The 27,317-nt window shown below is 48.3% G+C and overlaps 1 protein-coding gene across 3 annotated transcripts in view; it reads right to left on the bottom strand.

Moving 5' to 3' along the window:
- The window catches only part of CUL9 (cullin 9), a 39,186-nt gene that overhangs the window by 5,819 nt on the left and 6,050 nt on the right, over window positions 1-27,317 (bottom strand). For 2 of the 3 annotated variants that reach the window (XM_082345466.1, XM_082345464.1), the window contains exons 8-31: window positions 27,001-27,193; window positions 23,691-23,898; window positions 21,678-21,874; window positions 21,077-21,294; window positions 19,989-20,238; window positions 19,794-19,899; window positions 19,036-19,263; window positions 18,687-18,777; window positions 18,394-18,565; window positions 16,830-16,935; window positions 16,441-16,536; window positions 16,062-16,237; window positions 15,670-15,803; window positions 15,108-15,287; window positions 14,813-14,922; window positions 14,550-14,732; window positions 14,264-14,424; window positions 13,774-14,002; window positions 13,498-13,687; window positions 3,875-4,020; window positions 3,595-3,724; window positions 3,246-3,445; window positions 2,540-2,790; window positions 1,218-1,563 (exon numbers count right to left, since the gene is read on the bottom strand). In XM_082345466.1, coding sequence (XP_082201592.1) covers window positions 1,218-1,563; window positions 2,540-2,790; window positions 3,246-3,445; window positions 3,595-3,724; window positions 3,875-4,020; window positions 13,498-13,687; window positions 13,774-14,002; window positions 14,264-14,424; window positions 14,550-14,732; window positions 14,813-14,922; window positions 15,108-15,287; window positions 15,670-15,803; window positions 16,062-16,237; window positions 16,441-16,536; window positions 16,830-16,935; window positions 18,394-18,565; window positions 18,687-18,777; window positions 19,036-19,263; window positions 19,794-19,899; window positions 19,989-20,238; window positions 21,077-21,294; window positions 21,678-21,874; window positions 23,691-23,898; window positions 27,001-27,193 — 4,301 coding nt within the window. The remainder of the gene's footprint in view (window positions 1-1,217; window positions 1,564-2,539; window positions 2,791-3,245; window positions 3,446-3,594; window positions 3,725-3,874; window positions 4,021-13,497; window positions 13,688-13,773; window positions 14,003-14,263; window positions 14,425-14,549; window positions 14,733-14,812; window positions 14,923-15,107; window positions 15,288-15,669; window positions 15,804-16,061; window positions 16,238-16,440; window positions 16,537-16,829; window positions 16,936-18,393; window positions 18,566-18,686; window positions 18,778-19,035; window positions 19,264-19,793; window positions 19,900-19,988; window positions 20,239-21,076; window positions 21,295-21,677; window positions 21,875-23,690; window positions 23,899-27,000; window positions 27,194-27,317) is intronic. The other variant, XM_082345465.1, reaches the window with a different exon arrangement.

Raw genomic sequence — 27,317 nt, 5'->3', positions numbered from 1 at the left:
AATCACCTCTCCTTCCACTGTCCCACCAGCTTGCTCACCTACCTCACAGAACTATTTTGGGAATTAAGCAAGATGATGTGTGTAAAACAGCACAATGGCCCAGAGTAAGTCCCCCATAAATATTAGCTGTGGTTAGTATTAGCTCTCGGGTCCTTGCCAGTTGGGGTTTCCCCACTCCCTCACGCAGCACCCAGAGCTGTGCACGTAGTAAGTCCATGACAAGTATTAGTTAAATGAAAAAGTGAAAGTGTAAAGGAAATAATTAAGAACCTGGAAAAAGGGAGCAGAGGCAACTATGTGAGAAGAGTAACCTGAAGCCGAGCAAAAGGGAAGGAGAAAAAAGTACAACTACACACGCATGCAAACACACACGGCCCCGGTCACCCACCACTGGGGCAGCGCTGCTGAGAGAGGCGACTAGAATTCAGGGCAACAAGGGAGCTCATCCTGCTAAGTAGGTGGGTTTGGGCACCGGTCCTACAAGCTGTGAGGCAGGGAAGATGAGGCACTCAGTACCCAGCTTCCTGCCTCAGCCCCTCCCCATCTGAGGACTACTCCCTCTCCATCTACAGCCTTCTCTGCCTCAACTTTACAGCAGCCTGACTTCTCATACTTCCCTCTGCTTTTGTGCTATTTTTTGGATTAAACCATTCCTTCTTATTTTTATATTAAATGAGAGTATATATGGTAAAAAAAAAGTGATGATGTTCTGGGATAAAGAGCCTTGAACGGTGATAAGGAAACCATAAACTACAGTCATCACCAATTTCATAACGCTTTTCATTTAGAAAGTACCTTGAGTCTGTATATGTGTGTGTATCTATCTACCTACCTACCTACCTACCTATAGTTCTCAAATTTGGCTGAACACTGGAATCACCTGAGGAACTTTTAAAACTCCAGATGCCTGGGTTTCACCTTCAGAGATTCTAATTGGTCTGGGGCATAGTTTGAGCATCGGGATTTTTCAAAGCTCCCAGTAATTATAATATGCAGCAAAATTTGAGAACCACTGACACATACCACCAGATCCTAACAACCTGTAGAGTGTCAAGGCACCACTTACGATGACAAAAGCAGTTTAAGGGAGACTAAGAGACTCGTTCAACATTGCCCAGGACGGGAAATGGCAGTGCTGGGGCTGGAGCCCAGAAGTTCCCAAGGAGTTGTGTTGTCGGGCGAGAGCCGGGAAAGGAGAGCAGCTGGCAGGGCCTTACCTTACAGCAGTAGTGCATGCAGCACAGGGAGGGCAAGTCGTCGTCGGGCTCCAGAGGGCTGACACACACAGGGCAGTGGGCCGGACGTGCAGGGGCAGCCTGGGCCTGAGGGACGCACAGCCCGGCCGCCAGCAGCAATGGCTCGGGGTTATCGCTGTAGCGCTGCAGCAGCTGTTCGGCGCCCCAGTGGGAATGAGCCAGAAGGTGCTGAGCCACGTCTGGCTCTAGGTTCAGCATCTCCTGCACCTGCCGCACCGTGTGCTCCATCAACCCTTCCACCTCCTGGGGGCTCATGGTGCGGCCCGCAGGCAGCTGTAGGGATGCTAGGGCAGCCACAACTTCCGGGCTTGAGGGAGAGAAGAGTCAGCGGTCAGTCTCGCTGCCCTGCTTATCCAACCTGCTAGCTGAACCCCACCCTGGTCCCATAGCCCCCGCTTGCACATCTCCATCCACACTTGCTTAACCAACCTGAGGATAACCATCCAACCGTCAGAGCACAGCCTCCACAGGAGCATTTGTAAGGGGTGGGGGGCTGGCAGTTGCAATGACTGGGGGCACTACAGGAATCTAGTGGGCAGGGGTCACGATGCTAATTGACCTACAGTGGATGGGACAATCCTACTGCAGGTCCCGCCCAAAATACTACCAGGGTGTCCGGTGAGAAACAATCTACAGCTTTACACCTCAAAGTGCGGTCTGTGGACCAGCAGCCTAAGTGTCACCGGGAGCTCAACTGAATTTGAACGTGTGTGCGTGTGAAAGCTGGAGAAAGATTACTCTAGATAACTTGCTTTACACACAGTGTGAACAGCAGGCATAAAAGTAGAGCCGTAACAACTCCTGGTGAACTGGAGCTGATGTAAAAAGCTTTAGGGGTGCCAGCTACTTAGGGGAATCCTACGGCAAATTCCTCTGTAGAACAGACTTCCTGAAAGCTAGAATTTGTATATTTCACTGAGCAAAGTGCACGGTTAGTACTCAATACATATCTGCATAATATTTCAATTTTGCTTAGAATGAAAGACATCCAGAAAGGAGTTTACATGTCTGGGTCCCTTGCCTAAGGGTTGGCTTTAGGAGGCTGGGGAGAGCAAGGGCCCTGCTTGGGAAGGAGGCAAAGAAGGGGATGACGGTGCTGGGAGGGGGAATGAAGACTAGCAAAATGGGGGAGATAACAGGGACAGGGAAAACGGGGTTAGACAAAGAAAGAAATGAAATATTTTTCCACTGGGAGCCTGACTTTGGCGCTACGACCCCTCCCATGTCACTGCAGTGCCATCCGTCCTGGGTGGCAGTAGGGGGACAGAGCTAGGGGTGGCTACCTAGGCTTGGAGGTCTCGGAGGTCTGGCTGCCACATAAGGGGACCTCTGCCTGACCTCGGCAGGGCCCCATGGGCTCCGGGCTGGCATACATCAGGATCTGGGGGCGGTCATCCCGTCGTTCCACGTAGCCCTGGCCCAGGAGGTGCAGGATGCAAGAGAGGACATCGGTGCTGGTACAGGCCACGCCCCCGGCAACAGCGCGGCCCAGGCTTCCAAGGGGATTTGGACCCTTCTGCCAGGCCTCCAGCACCTGGACGGGAGGAGAGGAAACAGGTGGGATGCTTTTACCCAGAGAAGCCAGCTTGCCTGGGTTCAATGCCCGGCTCTGCCCTTACTAGCTGTGTGACTATGGATCAGTTACTAATTCATGCCTCATTTTTCTTATCTGTCAAATGAGAACAATAATAATAATAGTAATAATAATAATAACTCCACCACCACCTATCTCATAGTATTTTTGTGTGGATTAAATGACTTAATCATGTAAACTCTTAGAATAGAGCCTGGCACATGGTCAGCACTCATGTCTGGTCTCTACCTTCTGTCTAACTGCCCGTCGGGAACAGAAAACCCAAATGGAAATGTCATCCTACCAGGTCTCGGGCTGAGACAGTTCACCTTCCCTGTGATGACCCCTGCCTCCAACCCCACCCCCAAGCACGACTCCCTACCTCTCCCACCACCATCACAGTCTCCTCTGCCTACCAGACAAACCAGCTGGTCGATGTGGAGGCCCTTCTCTCCGTGGGCTTTCAGAATACGGACAAGAAGACAGCTCAAGAGGTTCCTCTTCTGCTCCAGGGTTCGGCCCTCATCCTCCTCTACGTTCAGGTACGTCTGGGGAGGTAGCAGCCACAGGGCCTCCCCATGGGGCCAGAGCCCAGGCTCACGGAGCTGCAGCACGCCTGGAACCCGCTCCCAGTCAGCGCCCGAGGAGGGGAAAGGACAGAGGAGTGGGGCAAAGGGGACCCCATTCTCATTCCCTACACCACCCCCACCCGGAGAGCCCCGCCCCCTCGGAGCAGAGGCTCAGCCCAGCCCCCCTCGGACCTACCCCCATGTGGGAAGTCCTGACCCTCCTGCAGGGTCAAAGGGCCGCTGTCAGCGGTGAGGGGCAGGAGTGCCTGGAGCAGCAGCTTGGGGCTGAGGTCAGAATTCTTCAGCAAAGCCTCTACTGACACCTCCTGGTCAGGAGAAACAGGGCCAGTCAGGAGAAGACAGTCAAGGGAAAGGAAAATAAGAGGGAGGACAGAAGGAAGGAGGGAGAGACTTGAGAAGAACAGTGACAGACAAAGCAGAGAAGAAGACAGCTAGAGGCCAAGGAGCTGAGGCACCTCCGTCTGATTGAAATTCAACAGCAGCCACATCTGCACGGTGGACACATGGAGGGTCTGGTCCCCAAACTGCAGCTCAGCCCGGCCCAGCCATGTCCACTGCAGTCGCCGATGTGGTCCCACGTCCAGGACTGGATGGTTCTGACCTGGGAAAGTGTTGAGGGAAAATGTGGAGACAGAGTAGGGGAAACAAGGGGTCAGCGTTGAGGGGAGGGTGCACCATTTGCCAAACTTTGCTAGTCTCTGTGGGGATCAGGGCCCAGCATTCACAGACACAGAGGTGCCTCGTCCAGTGCCCAGAGCTCAGCCTCCTCTGTGTCTGCCACAGGAACCTGGGAGCCCACCCTGAGCCTAGCCCTGTGCCAGGCGAGCTCCACGGCAGAAACACCAGAGAGGAGAGCTGGGTTTTGCTCCCAGGGAGCTGACAGTTTTAAAGACCCGCTGGGCTGGGTCTCTTCCTTCTCCTGTGAGCCTGGGCTGTTTGTTCAGACTAGAAAATGAGGATGCTGTCAAAGGGAGAGGGTATCAAAAGGAGCCAGCCTGAGAGGTGCTCTCTGGCCAAAGATGGGACAATGTGAAGATCAAAAAAAATAACACCTGCGATGAATTGAAACACATGAAATGTTTTAAAAGCCATGAGTTCATAATGATATATTTTTTTAAAAGACCTCACCAGTCATCTTTGGAGGAAGCTAGAGAACCAACACATTATTTTGAAAACTGGTTAAAAATAAGGGGGAGGAGAAGAGAATCAAGCCTTTCCTGTATAAACAGTACTTCAGGGTAACCAAAAAGCTGATGAGAGGAAGTTTCTCTTTATAGAGGAAGCATTCTGGCTAACAGATGGAGAGGGAATGACAAAAGTAGAATGTCACTAGTTCCTAACCCTAACGGCAATGAGAATGAATGAGCATCTAGCGAACAGCTAATGGGAAATTATACATAACGTATAGATTGGACAGACAACAGTGAAATCCACTGATCCACTTTAACATCACAGAGAGAGACAGCCTCCAGGAGGAAGTACACGATACTACCTATGAAGTGTCCTTGCCCGAGAAATCAACCCTGAATCTGAATAAGCTCCTACATCTAAATATCGGTCTTCGGGAAAACAGACAAGAGCACGGTGCCTAGAGAACACCGTGTAGACACAATCAGCAAAATTCAGCCAGTGGACAACTCTATTTGGACAACTACCCAGTTTACTCCACAAACAATTGCAAGGGGGAAGAAAACAGAGGCAGGAACCTATACATTAAGGGAAACAGGAGATATAACTCATCAAATGTAATGTATGGGCTTTGTTTGGATCCTCAATAGGCAAAAAAAAAACCCTTAATTTTAAAAGCTCGAGATAATTAGGGAAATATGAATATTGACTGTATATTTGATAATATTAGGAACTGTTACTAATTTCTGTAAGTTTGATAATTGTAGTGTCCTTGCTTTTAAAAAGAGAGTCCTTACCTTAAATTTGAGGGCTAAGGAAAGCGGGTGGGGTACAAATGAAGCAAAATTGGCCATGAACTGATATATGTTGGTATACTGAAGTTTATCTATTCTGTCTACTTTTGCGTATGTCTAAAGTTTCTCATAGGGCTTCCCTTGTGGTGCAGTGGTTAAGAATCCGCCTGCCGGGCTTCCCCGGTGGCGCAGTGGTTAGGAGTCCGCCTGCCAATGCAGAGGACACGGGTTCGTGCCCCGGTCCGGGAGGACCCCACATGCCGCGGAGCGGCTGGGCCCGTGAGCCACAACTGCTGAGCCTGCGCGTCTGGAGCCTGTGCTCCGCGGCGGGAGAGGCCGCGACAGTGAGAGGCCCGCGCACCGCGATGAAGAGTGGGCCCTGCTCGCCGCAACTGGAGAAAGCTCTTGCACAGAAACGAAGACCCAACACAGCCAAAAATAAATAAATAAATTAATTAATTAATTTAAAAAAAAAAGATGTAAAATCTTTAAAAAAAAAAAAAAAAAAAGAATCCGCCTGCCAAGGCAGGGGTCACAGGTTCTAGCCCTGGTCCGGGAAGCTCCCACATGCCGGGGAACAACTGAGCCCGTGAGCCACAACTACTGAGCTTGCACTGTAGAGCCCGCGAGCCACAACTACTGAAGCCCTCGCGCCTAGAGCCCATGCTCCACAACAAGAGAAGCCACCAGAATGAGAAGCCCACGCACCACCATGAAGAGTAGCCCCCTCTTGCCGCAACTAGAGAAAGTCTGCGTGCAGCAACGAAGACCCAATGCAGCCAAAAATAAATAAATTAATTAAATAAAATTTCTCATAATAAAATGATTTTTTAAATGACGGTGAAAATAAGCCATTCTGAAATAAAAACTGATAAAAGTTTTCCAACAATATTCCATCAATTAAGAGACTTCTTCGTAAACGAAGCGACAAAGGATTAATCACCAAAATATACAAACAGTTCATGCAGCTCAATAACAAAGAAACAAACAACCCAATCAAAAAATGAGCAGAGGGGCTTCCCTGGTGGCGCAGTGGTTGAGAATCCGCTTGCCAGTGCAGGGAACACGGGTTCGATCCCTGGTCTGGGAAGACCCCACATGCCGCGGAGCAACTAAGCTCCTGTGCCACAACTACTGAGCCTGTGCTCTAGAGCCCGTGAGCCACAACTACTGAGACCACATGCTGCAACTACTGAAGCCCACACGCCTAGAGCCCGTGCTCTGCAGCAAGAGAAGCCACCGCAATGAGAAGCCCACGCACTGCAATGAAGAATAGCCCCCGCTTGCCACAATTAGAGAAAGCCCGCTCGCAGCAACACAGACCCAACACAGCCAAAATAAATAAATAAAATAAACAAATAAATTAAAAAAAAAATGAGCAGAATGATGCTTTGTGACCACCTAGAAGGGTGTGATAGGGAGGGTGGGAGGGGGACACAAGAGAGAGGGGATATGGGGGTATGTGTATATGTATGGCTGATTCACTTTGTTGTACGGCAGAAGCTAACGCACCACTGTAGAGCAATTATACTCCAATAAAGATGTTGAAAAAAAAATCATTATGATGTGACAGCCACCATCATCCATTTAAAGAGTACAAGACAAAAAAAAAAAAAGTACAAGACAAGCTCTTTATCAGACATTTTACATCATTCCTTTTACTCCTTGAAATTAATTTCCATTTCACTTCCCCCCCAAATTTTATCCTGATGTAATACATTGATATTTTTATGCTTGACAGTCTTTTACTGATCAGTCTCTCATGTATCACAGCAACAAAACATGTACGCAAATTTGTTTAAAATTTGTTTCCCATAACCGTAAATAATAATTATTAAATTAAAAAAAATGAGTGGAAGATCTAAATAGACCTTTCTCCAAAGAAGACATATAGATGGCCAAAAAGCACATGAAAAGATGCTCAACATCACTATTACAGAAATGCAAATCAAAACTACAATGAGGTATCACCTCACACCAGTCAGAACGGCCATCATCAAAAAATCTACACACAGGGCTTCCCTGGTGGCAGAGTGGTTAAGAATCCGCCTGCCAATGCAGGGGTCACGGGTTCAAGCCCTGGTCTGGGAAGATCCCACATGCCATGGAGCAACTAAGCCTGTGCACCACAACAACTGAGCCTGCGCTCTAGAGCCCACGAGCCACAACTACTGAAGCCCGTGCTCCTAGAGCCCATGCTCTGCAACAAGAAAAGCCACCGCGATGAGAAGCCTGCAAAATGCAACGAAGAGTAGCCCCCACCTGCTGCAACTAGAGAAAGCCCACACGTGGCAATGAAGACCCAACGCAGCCAAAAATAAAATAAAATAAAAATAAATATATATTTTTTTAAATCTACAAACAATAAATGCTGGAGAGGGTGTGGAGAAAAGGGAACCCCTTCTACAATGTTGGTGGGAATGTAAATTGGTACAGCCACTATGGAGAACAGCATGGAGGTTCCTTAAAAAACTAAAAACAGAGCTACCATATGATCCAGCAATCCCACTCCTGGGTATATACCCAGAGAAAACCATAATTCGAAAAGATACATGCACCCCAGTGTTCACTATGGCACTATTTACAATAGCCAGGACATGGAAACAACCTAAATGTCCACTGACAGAGGAATGGATAAAGAAAATGTGGTACATATATACAATAGAATATTACTCAGCCATAAAAAAGAACGAAATAATGCCATTTGCAGCAACATGAATAGACCTAGAGATTGTCATACTGAGTGAAGTAAGTCAGACAGAGAAGGACAAATACCATATAATATCACTTATATGTGGAATCTAAAAAAATGGTACAAATGAACTTACTTACAAAACAGAAATAGAGTCACAGATGTAGAAAACAAACTTATGGTTACCAGGAGGGAAGGGGGGTAGGGATAAATTGGGAGATTGGGATTGACATCTACATACTACTTATATATAAAATAGATAACTAACAAGGACCTACTATACAGCACAGAGAACTCTACTCAATACTCTGTTATGACCTATATGGGAAAAGAGTCTAAAAAAGAGTGGATAGGGCTTCCCTGGTGGCGCAGTGGTTGAGAGTCTGCCTGCCAATGCGGGGGACATGGGTTCGAGCCCTGGTCTGGGAAGATCCCACATGCCACGGAGCGACTGGGCCCGTGAGCCACAATTACTGAGCTTGCGCGTCTGGAGCCTGTGCTCCGCAACAAGAGAGGCCGCGACAGTGAGAGGCCCGCGCACCGCGATGAAGAGTGGCCCCCGCTTGCCACAACTAGAGAAAGCCCTCGCACAGAAACGAAGACCCAACACAGTCATAAATAAATAAATAAATAAATTTATAAAAAAAAGAAGAGTGAATATATGTGTATGTATAACTGATGAACTGTGCTGTACAGCAGAAAGTAACACAACACTGTAAATCAACTATACTCCAATAAAAATTAAAAAAAAAAAACAACTTCTAAAGGATGTACTGTAGGAAGAAAATTGAACTCAGAAAGAAGGATCAAGATGCAAAAGGAGGGACTTCCTTGGTGGTCCAGTGGTAAAGAATCGGCTTTCCAACGCAGGGGACGTGGGTTCAATCCCTGGTTGGGGAACTAAGATCCCACACCCCGCAGGGCAACTAAGCCAGTGCGCCACAACTGCTGAGCTCGCACGCCTCAATGAGAAAGTCCATGTGCTGCAAACTACAGAACCCATGCGCTCTGGAGCCCGCGCACCACAACTACAGAGCCCTCACACCGCAACTAGAGAAAAGCCCACACGTTGCAACGAAGAGCCTGCAGGCCACAACAAAAAAATCCTGCATGCCGCAACTAAGACCTGATGTAGCCAAAAAAATAGATAAAATAAATAAAATAAATATTTTTTTTAAATGCAAGAGGAATGGTGACTAAAGCAATTGGTATGATGGCAAATCCAAACTGAATAAAACAATAATAATGATGACTAGTTGGGAGGTAAAAAAAGATACAAGATGGGAGTTAGAGCTGGAATTAAGATTTTCTATGGTCCTCTTATTGTTCAGGAAGATGGGAAGTGATAGTAACAAGTTAAGTTTACATTAAAAATATAAGGGCAATCAACTGTAGAAATAGAATGCATAACTTCCAAAACTGATAGAGACAAAAAAGGAATTTTTAAAATCCAAAATAATAAAATGCATAAAACCCCAGGGCAGAATCACATCTATAAAGGTGTTCCTTTTTTTTTTTTTTTTTGCTTTAACTGTACATTTTATATACTCTTTTGTGTATATGAAGTAACTAAAATTTAAAATAAGAAGGGTGAACTAAGAGGTTAAAAAATAAAAGCCAAATACGTCATTACTCATAATAATTATAAATAGACAAAAATTGACAATTCAAAAAGAGATTATTAGGTTGATTAAAAAAACAAATTCTAGGGCTTCCCTGGTGGCGCAGTGGTTGAGAATCTGCCTGCCAATGCAGGGGACACGGGTTCGAGCCCTGGTCTGGAAAGATCCCACATGCCGCGGAGCAACTGGGCCCGTGAGCCACAACTACTGAGCCTGCGCATCTGGAGCCTGTGCTCCGCAACAAGAGAGGCCGCGACAGTGAGACGCCCGCGCACCGCGATGAAGAGTAGCCCCCGCTTGCCACAACTAGAGAAAGCCCTCGCACAGAAACAAAGACCCTACACAGCCAAAAATAAATAAATTAATTAATTGATTTTTAAAAATGTATATTAAAAACAAAAACAAAAACAAATTCTAGGTATTTATAAGACACATTCCTAAAATATAAGAGTATGGTAAAGTTAAAAGTTAAATGAGGGAATTCCCTGGCAGTCCCGTTAGGACTCCGCGCTCTCAGTGCGGGGGTCGGGGTTCAGCCCCCGGGGAACTAAGATCCGCAAGCCACAGAGGCAGCCAACAACAACAACAACAAAAAAGTAAAATGCTACTGGGGGAAATTCTGATGAGAGTAGAATATTGGCATGTTTTAAAGTATACTGTCAACAGGTTGCTTATTTTTTTTTTACCTTTTTATTTTATATTGGAGTATAGCCGATTAACAATGTTGTGAATAGTTTCAGGTGCACAGCAAAGGGACTCAGCCATACACACACATGCATCCATTCTCTGCCAAATTCCTCTCCCATCCAGGCTGCCACATAACATTGAGCAGAGTTGCCTGTGCTATACAGCAGGACCTTCAGATTGCTTATTAATAGTAGCAAGGGGAAAAATACTAACTATACAGTGGAGAAATCAAACAAACTCTTGACCAGGTTGTCAAAATTAACATCACAAACAAGGGGCAGATGGTAATCCTGTGCTTCCATATGTAATACCCTGAGAAGTATATAATGTCAGTTAGTACTCTGGCCAGGAATGCATAACTTGAATCTAATCATGAGGAAATATACCAACTTAAAATAGGAACTACTCAGAAAATTTTAAAGGATTATATTCTCCCAAAATGTCAACATCATAAAAGACAAAGAAAGGCCGAGGAATTGTTCCAGATTAAAGGAGACCAGAGACATGACAACTAAACATAACAGGTGATCCTCTCCTGGACTGGAAAAAAAAAAAAAGAGAGATTATGGAGTAATTGACAAAATTGGAATATGGAAAGTAGATTAAAAGTATTATATGAATGTTAAATATTTGAAAGTAATAAATGTACTGTGGTTTTATAAGAGAATATTTTATTCTGAGGAAATGTGTATTATTTAGGGGCAAAGAGCCAGCATATATGCAGCAGTTCATGAGAAAAAAGTATACACACACACACACCACATATACATACATATACACATTTATAGATATGTATATGTACACAAAGAACAAATGATAAAAGCAAATGGAGTGAAAAGTTAACAAAAAGTAAACTTGGATAAAGAATATATGAGTGTTCTTTGTAGTATTCTTACAATTTTTCTGTAAATTTGAATTATTTCCAAATAAGAAAATTTTCAAGTAAAGGAATAACCGAATTTTATACTTAAAATGGTTAAAATGGCAAACTTTGCTATTCATATTTTACAATAAAAGAGACCTAAAAAAATGATGAATCCAAAAAAAAAAAGTAAAAGGATAGAAAAAGATATACTAGAAAGATACTAATCAAAGAAAGCTGGTATAGGGACTTCCCTGGCAGCCCAGTGGTTAAGACTGCACGTTTCCACTGCAGGGGGCACGGGTTCCATCCCTGGTTGGTGAACTAAGATCCTGCATGCCGTGCAGCGCGGCCAAAAAAATTTTTTTAAAAAAGAAAGCTGGTATACTATTAATACCAGATAAAAACAGACCTTAAGAGAAAAAACTTTACTAGAAAGAAAGATGGTCATTTCACAATAATGAGGCTTAACTGACCATGAAGATTCTAAACCTGCATAGTCCATTATGGTAGCCACTAGCCACATGTGGCTATTTAACTTTAAACTGGTTAAAGTACATAAAATTAAACATCGAGCTCCTCAGTCACACTAGTCCCATTTCAAGTGCTCAACAGACATGAATGGCTGTCATATTGAACAGCACAGAAAAGAACTTTTCCATCATTGCAGAAAGCTCTATTGGACAGCACTGTTAAATGATTTTAAGCTTGTATGTGATAATACAGTCAAAAAATATATAAAGCAAAACTGACATGATTAGAAGTTTAAAAATTCACTATTATAATGGTAGATTTTAGCATACCTCTCTAAGTAATAGAGCAAACAGACAAAAATGAGTAAGGTTACAGATTTGAACAACACAATTAACAATGTCAATTTAGTGGAATATACAGAAATCTTATATCCAACAGTTGAAGAATACACATTCTTCTTTATCACACATAGAACACTTATAAAATCTGACCATCTACTAGGCCGTAAAGGAAGTCTCAATAAATTGCAAAGATTCAGAATCACAGAAATCATGTTCTTTGGCCACAAGGGAATGAAGGCTAAAATCTAAACCAGAAAGATAACTAAGCAAAATAAAAGTTTGGAAATTTAAAAATATACTTCCGGGACTTCCCTGGTGGTCCAGTGGTTGAGAATCCGCCTTCCAATGCAGGGGATGCGGGTTCGATCCCTGGTCGGGGAACTAAGATCCCACATGCCACAGGGCAACTAAGCCCACGTGCCACAACTAAAGAGCCCACGTGCCGCAACTACGGAGTCCACCCGCTCTGGAGCCTGCATGCCACAACTAGAGATCCCGAGCGCTGCAACTACTGAGCCCGTGCACCACAACTAAAGAGAAGCCCACCTGCCTCAAGGAAAGATCCTGCATGCCGCAACTAAGACCCAACACAGCCAAATAAATAAATAAATATTTTAAAATATACTTCAAAAAAACTAATAAAGAAATAAATATGGAAGTTAGAAAATTCTTAGAACTAAACAATAATAAGGTACTACATGATAAAAACGTATGCAACATCCCAAATGTCCATCATTCATGCAGTGGAATATGACTAAACCATGCAAAAGAACAAAGTAATGACATAACTGACAACCTGAATAACTCCCACAGACGTTATGTTGAGTGAAAGATATCAGACACACCAGAATACATACTCTATGATTCCACTTACCTGATGCTTAAAGGCAAAAATCTATGATGATAAAGGGAAAAAGAATAATTTCTCTTGGAAGAAGATACTGACTAGAAAGGGGACATGAAGGAGGAAGCCTTTTGGGGAGCTGGAAATGTTCTGCATCTTCATCTGGGGAGTGGTTATGGGAGGGCATATGGACATTAAATTCATTAAGCTATAATTAAGATTTGTGCACTTCACTGAATACTAATTATACGTCAAAATAAAAAAAACTCTAAAGAAAAACAAAACCAAAAAACTTACTGAATGCAGCTAAAGTAATGTTGAGAGGGAAATGAATAGCCTTAAATAGTTTCATTTGAAAATCAGAAGTCTGAAAGGACTAAAAATTAAGTAAGCATGCAACTTGAAGCTAAAAAAAGAAAAATAGAACAAATTCATATAAAGTTGAAGAAAATAAGAGAGAAATTAATGAAGATCTAACCCACACTTTTCCACCCTTCCTTAGGAGATGGTTCTCTCTAGAGATTATTTTTCTTCATATCTACACATTCCTGTCCAAAGATCCTCTCCTCTTCCTCTCTGAGATGCCACCCCAGATCTCACCCCAATCTCCAACTGCCTGTCCCTATCTCCTCACTCTGGTTGTAGAAATTGGAGAAGCGGTCAAGGGCATCACAGAATTCTGTGGGAAGGCACTTTCTGGGATGGTACAGGTAGCAGAGTGGAGAGACCGGCCAGCAGCGTGGTGACAGGACCAGTACAGAAACTGCTGGACTTGGATCTTCGATAAATAGTTCTTTCTCAGCCTCCTCTTCCTCCTCTTCCTCCTGAGAGACAGAAGGATTTCAAGGGCTCTTGGGCTCTTCTTTGGTCTAGTCTTCTCCTGCTCGCCCACTCTTCCCCTTGCTCTCACCTCCTCTTCTTCCAGGCCCTGTTCCTCCTCATCCTCCTGCTCCAAGAGCAGCTTGTCCAGCTGCTGCAGCTGGTGCACGTGGAACTGGCGCTGCAGCTCCTCCGAGGTGCTCAGGCTCCGCAACATCTGCTGGGGGAGGCGGTTGGGGAAGCAGGGGCCGATCTGCTCCAGCACGGCCCCCTCCAGCCAGCTCGAGCCCACGCTCAGGAGACGGTCCGCCATGTAGTGCCTGCAGCGCGCACAGCCCAGGCCGAGCCTCAGTGTGGGTGCTCGGCATGGGCTCCCGCTCCAGAACATAGGTACCTCTGTTGTAGCCTGCCTGGGTCACAGGCCATCCCTCACCTCGTCCTTCCCACCAGTGCCACGGCCATCTCTGCATCTTAATCTCTCCTCCCTACTGCTCCTCCCTCACCTTTCCTCTAAGACTCAGGTTTCCCCCTTCTCTAGACTCTATGCCTCCCATGTCCTACTTCTCCAGCCCCGCACTCACTGGTAGAAGTGCTCAAAAGTCGTGGCCAGCTCCAGGCCAGAGAGGACCATGATGGGCTCCAGGTGCCACTGGAGCCGCCCCAGCATTTCCACTCCAGGGGTTCCACCCATCAGGCCACCCTGGATCTGCTGGTCGATGTGCCTGGCGAACTGCTCACTCATCTGGGGGCAACGGGAAGGGCAGCAGCAAACCATGAAGAGGGAGTGGAGTAGGAGGGTGGCGGGTGGAAGGAGGTGAAAAGGCAGAGCAGAAATGGACTGGGAAGCCAGCGGTCCCCAGCACTCACGTGGGCAGCGGTGAGGAAGGATTGCTGTAGCAAGGCACCCGAGAAGCCGCTGTGCAGGGCCAGCATGAACGCTGCTCGGGGCCCGAAGAGCTCCGAGCCTGCTCTCTGCAAGCGCTCGTAGAGTTTACAGTAGCGGGGCACGAAGTCTGGCGCCCTCCAGGCCGCAGCCAGGAACCTGCTGACCTGAGGAGAAAGGGGAAACTGCATCCAAGGGGCAGCCCAGCAGCCTCGGTCCCGCCCAGACCTCAGCTCCCTCTGCCCACCTGCTCCTGCACCACACTCAGCCAGCACTGGGTTATGTTCCTCAGGCTGCTGCTTGGAAGAACTGGTGAAGGCCCAGGGCTCCGGTCCTGACCCTTACTGTTCTTGCTGACTGTGGACACAGAGGTCAAAGGACGGGGTTCATCTCAGCCCCTGGGCGAGTCCCGGCATCCTGGGAACCGAACCCTTGGAAGGCCCATGGCAAAGCAGAAAGGATGAGTAAAACCCAGGAGAGAGAGGAGTCAGATATCACCGCTGCCCAGATTCTTAGTTCAACTGGCCATGACTGGGACTCACAGGGCCGAGTGGACGGCTCAGGAGAAGGCCCAGGAGGAGGCTCCACGTGCACCAGCAAGTGGCAAAGGCGACGGACTCGAGAGGCAAAGGCTGCTGCTCGACTCAGGGGGTTCCGAGAGCTCTCTCTTTGCTCTAAGTACTGATCCAGCAGCCACCCCAGGGAGCTCACACCTTCCACATCTAAAAGAAGATGGGTCAGGAACAGGTCTCCATGGGTGATGGGGAAGGGAGAGCCCGGGAGAAGGACAGAGAAGGAGTGATTGTACAAAAAGGATTTGGGGGCAAGAGGGCCTTCGTCCTCCCCTCACCAAGGTTTGCTTCAGCTGGAGTCTGGGGACATGGGAACAGGTTGGGGGGGGGGGGGTAGGGGGGGTGGAGGGTGGAGAATTCAAATACCAGAGTCTCAGGGAGCAGTCCCTGGGGCAGGAAGGAGAGGAACACTGAGCTGACAAGCCTTCAGGGACAAAGACAGGAACCAAAAGAACCAAGAGCATTAACTCAAGTCAGCCCTGGGAATAATTACAAGGAGCGGGTTAGTTGGGCCAGGGGTGGGGACGGTTACCAGGGGAGGTGATGTTCTGCACCAGGGGGCTGACCAGGGCCTCCCAGCAGGTCTTGCCCAGTGCTTGGGCGGCCTCATCGTCAGGGAGGAATCGATCGGCAAAATTCTGCTCGTGGCGCAAAACCCTGTTCAGTCTGGGAACAAAGAGTGTCTGGTCAAGGATTAAAGACTCCCCTGAGGCCTCCACTCAAGCACGCTCAACTCCCAGTCACCCCGAGCCGAGCCAGTCCCTTACCCTGCTCCCCTTGCTCCCCGCCCCCCCCAGCACACACGTCTCATCTCTGCTCTGTCCCCGATCCCAGCCGCTGCTTTACCCTTCAGACTCCCCCGAAGCACAGCTCCTGCTCCCTTAACCATCCCCTCTCCTCCCTGCCTGCCTCCTGCCCACTCACCTGGGGCAGAGCTGGAGGAGGCGCTTGCGGTCCTCTGCAATGTCCCGGCTCCAGGCTTGCGCCCGAATTGTGTAGAAGAGACATGTACGGCGACACAGCTGCTCTCGGAATAGTGGCCAGAAAGTGGGCTTGGGGCCCAGGACCTCCACGCCCCGAACCCGGGTGTCGATGCCGCCCTGCAATGTGCACAGGCCTCACACCCTCGGCTCCCTGGAGACATTCCCACATCTCTGGAACTCAACAGGTTCCTGGGCCATCCACAAGCAGACCAAGGAGGATCCTTGGCCTGAGCCTGGCCTGAACGCTGGAGAATCCAGGCACTGCGGAGACCCTGTGCTTCCTCCTGGTCCCCAGCCCCCAGCCTTTGCCCTCGCCCCACCTGCTGGCAGCGCTTTATGCGGATCTGGATGACAGGCCAGAAACGGTTGAGGTTCTCCAGGAGGACCACCCGGCTGGCGGAAGGCATCACGTTCACCTGGTGGGGCAGGGGAGAAGAGGTAGAGAGAGAGCTGTCACCTGCAGAAGTGGAACGGGAAGGACTGTTGACAGCAACCAAGTCTGTGACAGTGTGTGCCCTTCACCTCACCCGCCCTGCGCCCGTGGATCTACACGCCTCCACAGCCCTAATTCTAGTCTCGCTGCTTACGAGGCAGTGTCTGCCTGGGAGGAAGGGATGTGGGAGCTCCCCACGGACTGGGTCCTTCCGATAAGGCCCCGGGACCAACAGAAGGATGGAGAGTAAGGGGAAGCGGGTCACAGGGTCCCTACCGTATTGAGCTCTGTGCTGATGCAGCTGGCACTGTCACCCCCAAACACCACCACCCTGGCCGGCATGTAACTTGAGTCCTCACTGGCCACCAGCAGAGTCAGCTGCCTGGCAGAGGAAAAAGGAATCAGTCAGAACCAGGGCCCTGGTCTTGGTTCAGAACTTCAGCCCACCACTTCCTCTTCAGACTCCTGTCCTATGCTTAAGCGTCAGTTTTCCCCAGACCCCCGCTCTTCCCTTTATCCTCCCCCAAAGTGGCTTCATTTAAACCCATAGTTTTGGCTGAAAGTTCACACCCTAATGACTCCAAATCCACATCACTACCCTAGACCGCTCTCCTGAGCTTTCACGCCATGCATCCAACAGACATTTCTTCGTCGTGCCCACAGGCACCTCCAAGCCTACATGCCCACACGGACCGGTCGTCTGTCTGTAGAAACCTGCTCCTCTTCTTCTCCTCTTCTCTCTCCTGGGAAAGAAAACTGCCATCCACCTAGTTCTCCAACTAGAACACATGACTTCTCCCTCACGGCCACCCTCATCCAGTCAGTGGCAGGCGCTGTAGACGCCACCTCTCAAGCTCTCCCAGTCCACCGCCTCCTCGCCATCTACTCCCGTCCCCTCTGCCTCACTGAACGCTCATCACTCAGTAAGCCTTCCAACTCTCTCCCAGCCTGCCACCCAAACTCGCATAATTGCCAGAGTTCTCTAAATTAAAAAGTCTACTTTTGTCTCTTTCCCTCTTAAAATCCTTCAGTGGCTCCTCAAGTTTCAGAATAAAGCTCAAAGTTGTTAGATCACAGAACTCTGTGGTCCGGCTCTGCCTCCGTTTCTGGCTTCCTCTCCTGCCACTTCACTACACATACCCTTCGTTCCAGCCAAACACAATTACTTAAAGTTCCCCCAAATACATCATTGTTTCTTGCTTCCATTTTGCACATACGCTGTCCCTTGGCCTGGAGTATCCGTTGCCCTCTCTTTACCTCGTCAATTTCTACTGCAAACTTAACCCAGTCAGCCCCTCCTTCCGGCAGCCTCCTCTGAGCTCTCAGTTGGCATCAGGATCCAGTGCACACGTCAACCGTAACTTTTTTCTTACTCTATTTCTTACTGATTTTCCAGCCTGGCTCCCCAACAAGACTGTAAGTTCCCTGAAGACAGGCCCCTTATCTTACTGTCCGCGCAGCTCCAGACCCTTGCAGGGTGCCTGGCACAGAGTACGCAATAAACAAATGCCCACGGGAGGAGGAGTGGATAAGTGAGTCATTGCTCTCCCTCGACCAAAACCACAGGGCAGTGACATGTGACCTGTAAGGGGAGCACGGCACAGGCTTGGGGAGTAAGGGGAGGTCTACACTTAGCTCAGGGAGATTAGGCCAACGTGTCTTTCTGTTCACTGCACAAAATGGGTTTCAGTGTGTCCCTCAGGCATAGGGGTTCAGTCGGGGTTGTGTGTACGTGGGCAATCCTCTGAGGATGTGTACTGGGGCATATCAGAATATTCGTGTGTGTGCACACACGCGTGTGAGGGCACACATGCACACATGGACATGGGCACGCTCACACCTAACAAGAACACCGCGGTGCATGTGTAGGGTGATGTAGTGGGAGCCAGTGCTGCCGTTGGACTCCCAGTAGGTCTTGGGGTTTCGGTCTGTCAGCTTGCTGGCCCGGTGCGGGTTGGAGGACACCTCCACCTTCTCCCAGCACTTGTCCTCCTTCACCTCCACGCTGGAGCCTGCGGGCAAGCGGGAAGCCTGGTTAGTTGAGAGAAGAAAGGAAGGGGACTAGGGAGCAGGAAGGGAAGGGGGGAACAGATGCTGGGGTGGCAGCAGGAGAAAGTAGATGGGGGCACGAACCCTGGCAGAGATGCCTGAGGAACACGTCAAAGAAGGGGATGTTGATGGGGCGGTAGGTTCGTCTGTGGTCTTCGATCTGGCCCAGCACCATCTGCAGCTCAGACATTGGAGAGAAGGGGTGTGAGGAGGGGGCAGAGACACGGAAACACATGTGGAGAAAGAATCAAGGGGCAACAGAACACTCAACCCCTTTCTTCCCAAATTTTGGCAGAACAGAACCATGTGGGGTAAAGGTTGGGGAACAAGTGCCCTAGATTTGCTACTACTTATGCCAAACAGGGACATGCACTGAACCACCTTCCCCTGCTTCTGGCTTACTTCTCAGCTCCGGACCCACACACCTCCTCACCTGAATGCAGCCAGCCAGGATGCTGGAGGTGAGGTTACTATAGAGCTGGGCGTGTTTCTCACACTCTGTCACCAGGTCCCGCAGCTCACAGGCCAGCAGCAGCTGAGCCGAGTGCTTGTCCAGGACTTTGGCGAGGGCCTCTTTGGCTCCCAGGCAGCAGAGCACCACTGCATAGTCTTTGTGCATGGAGGCCAGGCGATACAGGAAGCAGAGCAGCTCCTGAACAATCTGGCCCAGAGCCACAGAGATTAACGTAGGGAAACAAAGGGCAGGCTGTACAGGCTGAGGGGTGGGTTTAGAAATGGGGATGTGGTGGCTGAGATTTTGGAGAACGTGAAAGCAGAGTACCAAAGACAGGCTGGCACAGAACACTGGGGTGCCGGGACTCCAGAGTGAGTTGGCAGGGGCAGAGCTCGGGCACAGCTCCCCAGGCTTCTTCCTGCCAGGACCAAGCTATCTCAGGAGCCAACCTCGGTGTCTGAGCCTTGCTGCACAAGGCACAAACCCCAAAGGCGGAGAGCAAGGACTGTGTGGACTGGTGCACGTGGGCTTCTCCTAAACCCAGAATCTAAAATTCAGGTGCAGCCAGAAGGCCTCAGTTCTGGAGACGCTCAGATGACGCTGGTCTCCTTCCTACACACCCCTCCCAGTTTCCAGACTCATCCAGGAAGGCTGTGCTGTGCCCTCCAGAACCTCACTAGGTAGCTGGTGTCCAGAGGCTGCCTTTCCCTCCCCCACCCTTGCCAAGGCTCTGGTACCTCAAAGTCACTGCTAGGGCCACTCAGACAGTTGAGGCAGGGCTCCAAGACCTCGTGCCAGGGAAGGACCATGGCCTCCGGGTGATCCAGCAGCCGGGTCATGACCCTGGCGAGGGATGGAAATAAGTGAAGTCCCTGCAGTCTGCCAGCTGCCCTTGCCCCCGACGCACGGGTGCCCCCGAGCTGGCCTCTCACCTCAGCGCCGTCAGCAGCAGAGTTTTGTTGGGCCCGGGGGCGTCCAGAGTCCGCAGAAACAGGAGGAAGGGCTGGCTCTCCTGCTGGAGGCGCTTGAGGAGGGGTCTCATGGCACCCCCTGGGCTGCCCTCTCGGCACAGCACGCGCTCCAAGTCCAGGAGGAGCTCTGCAGATGGGCCCCCCACCAGGGATCGGATCAGTAGCTCAGGGGACCCATCCTGGCCCTGGGCACCAGGCGTCTCCAGTGCTGCTGCTCAGACACACAGGAGGCAAAAAACGGGTAGGAAGCAGAGTCATACAAATTGGTCAAACTCAGAAACGGGCAGATGCAGAAAATAACCGCCCACACCCCCCAATTTTCCTCCCGTTGTGAGGATGTCTGAAGTCTCTACTCAACTGTGGGGGATTTTCTTTTCTGGCACCAAATATATACCTAGCTACATCTGTAAAAAAAATTAGTATGGCAAAAACAGTCAAGTTAAACAGCACAGTTTTAATCTCATACAGTCCCACAACTACCTTTTATTATTAACTGTCAGCTTTGCTATATTACAGAAGTCAATAACTATTAGCTACTACAGTCACATCCCTATACTACCTAGCATGGTGGCTTCAGATGTACAGACTAAAAGACACAGTGCTTATTCTGATTTGCCCCCATACTTCCAGGTTTCGCTTGTTTGTTAAATACAAAAGGTTTCTTCCCTATGGCATCAATATTTCACATTCTAGTCACCAACTTTCTGTACCATAAGCTACAATTCCTCTACAGAAGGCGTCTCTAGAAGTCATTTCAACCAACTTTCCAGTGTCCAATAAGAGCGGACCAAACCCAGCCCAGCCAGATGGGAACCCTTTTATGTTTAAAGCCATTCAGAGAAGGCAATTTCCTTGTACCTATTCTACAGTCCCCCTCTCCTCTTGGTCATGAAGTTCTACTTGAGACCCAACTTGAGCACCAAAACCCTCACTCATTTCCTGAAGGTTCATCGTGTCTTTCCAGCACAGTGCTAGGATGTAAACCTGAGCCCTCCTGGCCGCGGGCGGGGACCGATTCCTCAGCACAACCACTGCCTCCCCAATGGTACCTGCACGCTCGGGACTGCCCGGTGGCTCCGAGTAGCGATTGAGAAGCATCATGAGGATGGTGCGTGTGGTGGGCATGGCTTCTGTCCCCGGTGCTATCCCTGAGTGTCTAAACAAGGTGTCTCTCAGCTCTCGGGTTATGATCTGGTCTCCCAGAGTGTGGTGGTTACACAAAAGTAGGTTGAGGAGGAGCAGGCCGTTTCTCACCGCGGAGGAGCACCTGGGAGGAGGGAGGTGACCCAGGAAGAAGTTGAAAGAGAGTGAATGCAATGGAAGCAGGAAGCCAGCTTCCTGGAGGGAGGAGCCCTGCAGCTGGGGAGGGAGGGGCTCCGGGGGTCCCCCTAAGGCCAGACATCTGGCCTCTTGACCTCAGGTCACTCCTCCCAACTCCAGGAAGGAAGAGCAGGTGTCTCTGATCTCTCTGGAATCTCCCTACCCTCAACCACTGGCCTCTCTTCTAACAACAGCCAGAGAGGGCCACCACATTTCATCCAGAGGCAACGACGTGAGAGGAATTTCTGTGGAATGCATGAGATCTGGGCAGGGGAGCAGCAGGGCTTGGGGCTTAGCAGGAGTTTGGAGTTTGGAAGGGGAGGTCCTGACCCCTCCGTGTTCAGCATCAGGATCACGGCAGCAGGGACGGCAAGGAGCAGGCTCTCAGCGCCCGGGCGTGTGGCCGAGTCAATGCTGGCGAAGATTTCCCTGGTCATCTGGGCATCAAACAAAGGGTGGATAGAGTCTCGGCCGGTAACAAGAGTGGGGATCTCCGAGGAGCTGGCAATGGCCAGCATCTTCAGCGCCTGCGAGGGGATGTGAAGGCAGAGTCAGGAGTGGGCAAAGCCACCATGCAGAGGAGGGGAGAGCCGGGCCGTCATTCTAGGCCTCAACCTTCGGGGCAGCTGAGCTGTTTGCAAATAGAAATGAAAGAGGTAATGATGGGACGTCAAAAAGAAAGAAAAGAAAAGAAAGCCAACCAAAAAAACCTAAGGCTCCATGGTAACGTGAGCCTGCAAATTCTCTCTGCCAGCACCGAGGCTCACCAAGTGCTGGGGTAGCCGCCCCTCCGCAGCTTCCCCTCAGGACAGAGCCCTTTCACAGCCTCTACTTGTCTTCAAGGCTTTCCTTTAAGTTGTCTTCCATCTCGCTTGGCCACTCCTCCCTTTGAAAAACCTCTCTTCCCTTGAGTTCCATAACTTCTTGTCCTCCCGGTCGTCCTACCTCTCTGGAGTTTCTCTGCTGCCGGGTCCCAAATACGGAAGTTCCTTGTCCCCCTTCTCCTCGATCTCCGCACCCCCTCCCCACGCAATCTCGGCCATTCCCCCAACTGCCGCTAGCACCTGTGTGCCAACACTCCCACCCCTATGTCCCCTGGCCTCCAAAGGCAGTATCCAGCCTGCCTGGACGAGGCTACTTGGGTTGACTCACAGGCAGAGCAGCTGGAATTATAGGAAAAAATACTGGTAATATGCCAACTTGCTGCTGGTACTAAAGAGAATCTTAAATTAGGATGAACGCTAAATCATCAGGGTGGAGAATGTCTTGGCTGGTGAAAGGGTTGACTCTTGAGAAGAAACCTTCTAAGGATGAAGTAAATTAGAAATAATTCTCAGGATGATCTCCCTTGTGAGGGCTGGATCCTTCAAGCAAATGCTACCTCATAATGAGGCTTTTTCCCTTTGGCTACCTCACCCTCCCCCAAGCTGAATTCTGTAGACCTTAAGTTATAAACAAAAAGATGCAATTCTGTTATAGGGCAAGAGTTCAAATTTAGAGGCCAATGTCGTATTTTGGTCATGCGGTTTGAAAGGATCAGGGAATTTTTTGAGCAGACACGGCCTCAGCTAGGAATGCTTGGCTGCTCTTGGGAGGAGCAGCATCAGGCTGGCCCCATAAAGGACGAGCCTCCTGGCCTCTCCCTGGGAAGCCTGCCCTAAGAGCACCTGTGCTCCAGTCCATGCTGCTGCCGTTACACTGCTGGAATCCATTCTCAGAACTGCTCTGGACGAGGCCTACCTGTCCCCTGCCCATACCTCCCTACCAGCCAGCCCTTCTGTCTGGAGTACTCAGGAAGCCAATTCTTCCTCCCTGAACGAGGGCCTCCTTTCACCATTCTCTGGGCCCGGTGGGGGCAAGGCAATGGCAATGCTGGCTGGGCTTTACCCGTATCTGGTGAGGAGGTATTTTCTGTGTACCGGTACCACTCAGACAAAAGGGTTAAAAAATACTCTGTCACATCTAGAAACTTAGTCTTTAATCAGACACCTAGTTGTAACTAAAAAGCCATGGGAAAGTCAGCATACCTAGAAATTCAACCTGACCTTCTCTCCACACCTCTTCCTCTTCCAACATTCTCCCCCTTGGCAAATGACCACCTCATCCACCCCTGCTGCTCAGTTTTCAACCTGGGAGTCATTCTCAAAAACATTCTTCTCCCTTCCTCCAAATATGCATTCAATCACCAAGACTGCCCAGCTGGATCTCTTCCATCCACCTGCATCTTTCCATCCCAACGTCTCCCCCTTGTCCAAATCACCAGAGAACCTCCTTGAGATCAGTCATGCCCCTAACCTGCCCACCCTGCCCATCACTCTCTACCTCCAGGCCCGGTAAACTCACCGCCAGCCCTGCCTGCTGCACCAAGACAGAAGTCTTATATTCTTGCATGCAAACCAGCACAGCGTAGATGCCACCCTCCCTGGCGAAGAGTGGGCGCCACTCGTGCTTGGTCATGAGCAGGTAGAGGAGGCGCAGGGCCAGCACCACCACCATCTTCTCTCCCACCTGGTTGGTCAGCAGCTCCACCAGCGTCTTCACTAGCTTCTCTCTGAGACAGAAGAGACATCGGGGTTCCCCATCCCAAGAGTCATGTCTGGCTGCCCGCCCAACCCTGTCCACCAAGATCCAGTCCATCACCCCCCACCCGCCTCCATCCTACTCTCCCTGCCTCAGTCCCAGTCCTGCTGCCCTCTCCTCTGCAGTCTGTCTCAGGCTCTTCACCTCATCAAGTAGGGAGTACTGCAAAAAGGTTATGAACTCTGGTTCATCTTTTCAAATAAATCTATAAATTTAGTATAATGCTAATCAAAATGCCCAAAAGGTTTAAAAAAAAAAAAAATGACAGGCAGGTTTAGGTACAGGAAGAGAAAATATGCAAGAATTGTCAAGAAATGTTTGGAAAAAAATAAGTGTAGACTTGCTTACTACTTATCAAAATATAAACTTACAATAATTAAAACTCTGGAAACAATACAGGGTAGCCAAACAGACAAATAGATGAGAAGAGAGATAAGGGTAGCATCTCAGACAGTGAGGACAGGAAGGACCATACAAAACGTGAGGCAGAGACATGTGGCTATCTATCCGAAAAAACGAAGGCTGGAGCTCTGCTTCACTCCGTTTGCAAAAATAAACCGCGAACAGATTTTAAAATAAACGTGAAAGTAAAATCATAAATATTTTTAGAAAGTATAAGGAAATATTTTTATAATCCTAGAATGGAATAGACCCTCTTAAAACCCAGAAGCCATTTTTAAAAAGTTGAAAATATAGCAACATGAAAATCTGAAACTTCAGCATAATGAAAGATACTATCCACAAAATTAAGAGCCCAGCCACATAAGCTAGGGAAAGGGTCCAGTGAAAATGCTGATCTGAAGGGAAGGAAGAAGTGTCTCCAGAGTTCCTAGATCACAGTGAGCATCACAAGAGGAAAAAAGCTGGGACTGACATTTTTCTCCACAGTGACAGAGATGCATATTGAGGGGGTGGCCTGGGAAATAGGAAGGAAAGGAGGACAAAAAGAGAAATTCTGGGAAATAAGGCAAATAAAAGCACTGAGAAAGTTCTGTGTTTATCTCTGTCTTTTCTGTTGTCATTGTACTGGGGTCTCGAGGTCCAGAGGTCCTGGGGTCCATAGAGCCCTAACTCGACCAGGTGCCGATGGGGACCAGCGGTCAGAGTGCTAACAGCCCCTCCCCATGTAGAGATGCTTTCTGTCTTCTCTCATGAGCTTTATGATGACTACAACGTGAATCGAACGTGCTTTAAATATATATCCCTCTCTGTAGCCGTGATTTACTATAAACAAGTTAACATACATATGAATGCATATGAATATGAATAAATAAATATAAGTAAGGATGTTTACTAAAATGTTAACAGTGACTACCTCTGCATAAAGGGTTTTCAGATGATTGTTATCCTCACAACTTTCTATTTTTCTTACAGTGAGCATGTATTATTTTATATTCAGAAAATTAAGTTAATATGATTTTGAAAGAAAAAGACAAGCAAAATATTTGAAACAGAAGTAATGGATTAATATCCAGAATGTCTGTAAATTTAAAAAAAGGCTAAGACCAGGGACTTCCCTGGTGGCGCAGTGTTTAAGAATCCGCCTGCCAATGCAGGGGACACAGGTTCGATCCCTGGTCCGGGAAGGTCCCAAATACCATGGAGCAACTAAGCCCGTGCACCACAACTACTGAGCCTGCGCGCCTAGAGCCCGTGCTCTGCACCAAGAGAAGCCACGGCAATGAGAAGCTCGCGCACCGCAACTAGAGAAAGCCCACAAGCAGCAACGAAGACATAACGCAGCCAAAAATAAATTAACTAATTAAGAAAAATACATTAAAAAAAAAAAGACTAAGACCCAATAAGGAAGTGGGCAAAGGATAAGAATATTTATAGCAGAAGAAATACAATGCATGCAAATATGCCTAACTTCTCTAGAACTAAGAAATTAAAACAAGGAGATACCAATCACTTCAAATTTCCCCAACCTGATAGATTTTAAAAATGATTAATATCCAGTGCTGGCAGATGTGAGGAAAAACAGATCGATTAGAACACTATTTGAGAGAACAGACTTGTGGTTGCCAAGTGGAGGAGGAGAATGGGGGAGGGAAGGATTGGGAGTTTGGGATTAACAGAGGCAAACTATTATATATAGAATGGATAAACAACAAGGTCCTACTGTATAGCACAGGAAACTATATTCAATATCATGTAATAAACCATAATAGAAAAGAATATGAAAAAGAATATATATATATGCATAACTGAATCATTTTGCTGTACAGCAGAAATTAACACAACATTGTCAATCAACTATACTTCAGTAAAATAAAATTTTAAAAAAGAACGCTATATTTGAACTTGGATATAATCATACTGCAGGGTCCGAGGCAGTATTGAAGAATGAGGCAGCGCCATGCGGACTGACATACTGAGTGTAGACATACTGCGTGCAGGGGGAGAGCTGCAGAAACAGGCAGAGGGTGATCACATATATGAAAACACAAACTCAGAAAACACACTAACAAATGTCAATCTCTATAAGGTCTGAAGGATATGTGCTGGGACATGACAACAGTGGTAAAAACGGACCTTGGCTTTTCATTCTCTGTTCTTTCATACTCTTCAGATCTTTTAAAATAAGAATGCAGTTGTGTATTATTTGTATAACTAAGAAGTATTTAAAAATTTTTTAATAGATAGAAAGTAGGGAGGGAGGAAAAAGAGGGGAGAAAAAAGAAAAGAAAACTCAAGCTCAAAAGCCAAAAGGACCTAGATTTGAATCCTGGCTCTGCTATCTGTCAAACTGGGCAAGTTACTTAAATTCTCTAAGCCTCAGTTCCTGACCCACACAATGGATAAGAACAGCATCAAGTTCTCCTCTGGAGATAGGAGGATTTAATGAGAGAATGCTTATAAAATTTTAAGCACAAGGCCTGGCACAGAACAAATGCTCCAAGAATATTAACCATCGTTAATATTCCACCCTCCTGCTCAGCTACCCCTCAGGCTGACCCTTCTTTCCTCCCAACCTTTCTAACTCTTGATCTCATAGCTCCTTCCCTCCCCCACCATCCTCCCCCATTGACAGCTTACACCATAACCCCCTCCACCTCTCCATGGTTCTAACCTTAGGGATCTGTCGGGACTGACCAGAGGGTGGTCCCGTTCAGTGACTTCCTCCACGGCCTGAGAGAGGGCATAGAGTCCCGAAAGCTGCAGATTTGTGTCCAAGCTGGATATCTGCACAGTGGCCACGACCGCTGCCACATGCTGATCCAGGGAACTGCGTGGCCCAGGACCCTGCAAGGCTCTAGTCATTTCTGAAAGCGGTGAGGGAAAGGCAGTGCCTTAAAAAAACTGTGGCAACTTCACGCTGGAAGTCTTAAAAGGTCAAGTCCAGTTATCCTACTGACATTTTAACACACTGTTCACTATTGTAGCTTG

Source organism: Balaenoptera borealis (assembly GCF_965194805.1).
Source record: "Balaenoptera borealis genome assembly, chromosome: 12".
NCBI lineage: Eukaryota > Metazoa > Chordata > Mammalia > Artiodactyla > Balaenopteridae > Balaenoptera > Balaenoptera borealis.
Note: the sequence above shows the minus strand (reverse complement) of the source record. Positions and strands in the feature narration are given on the sequence as shown.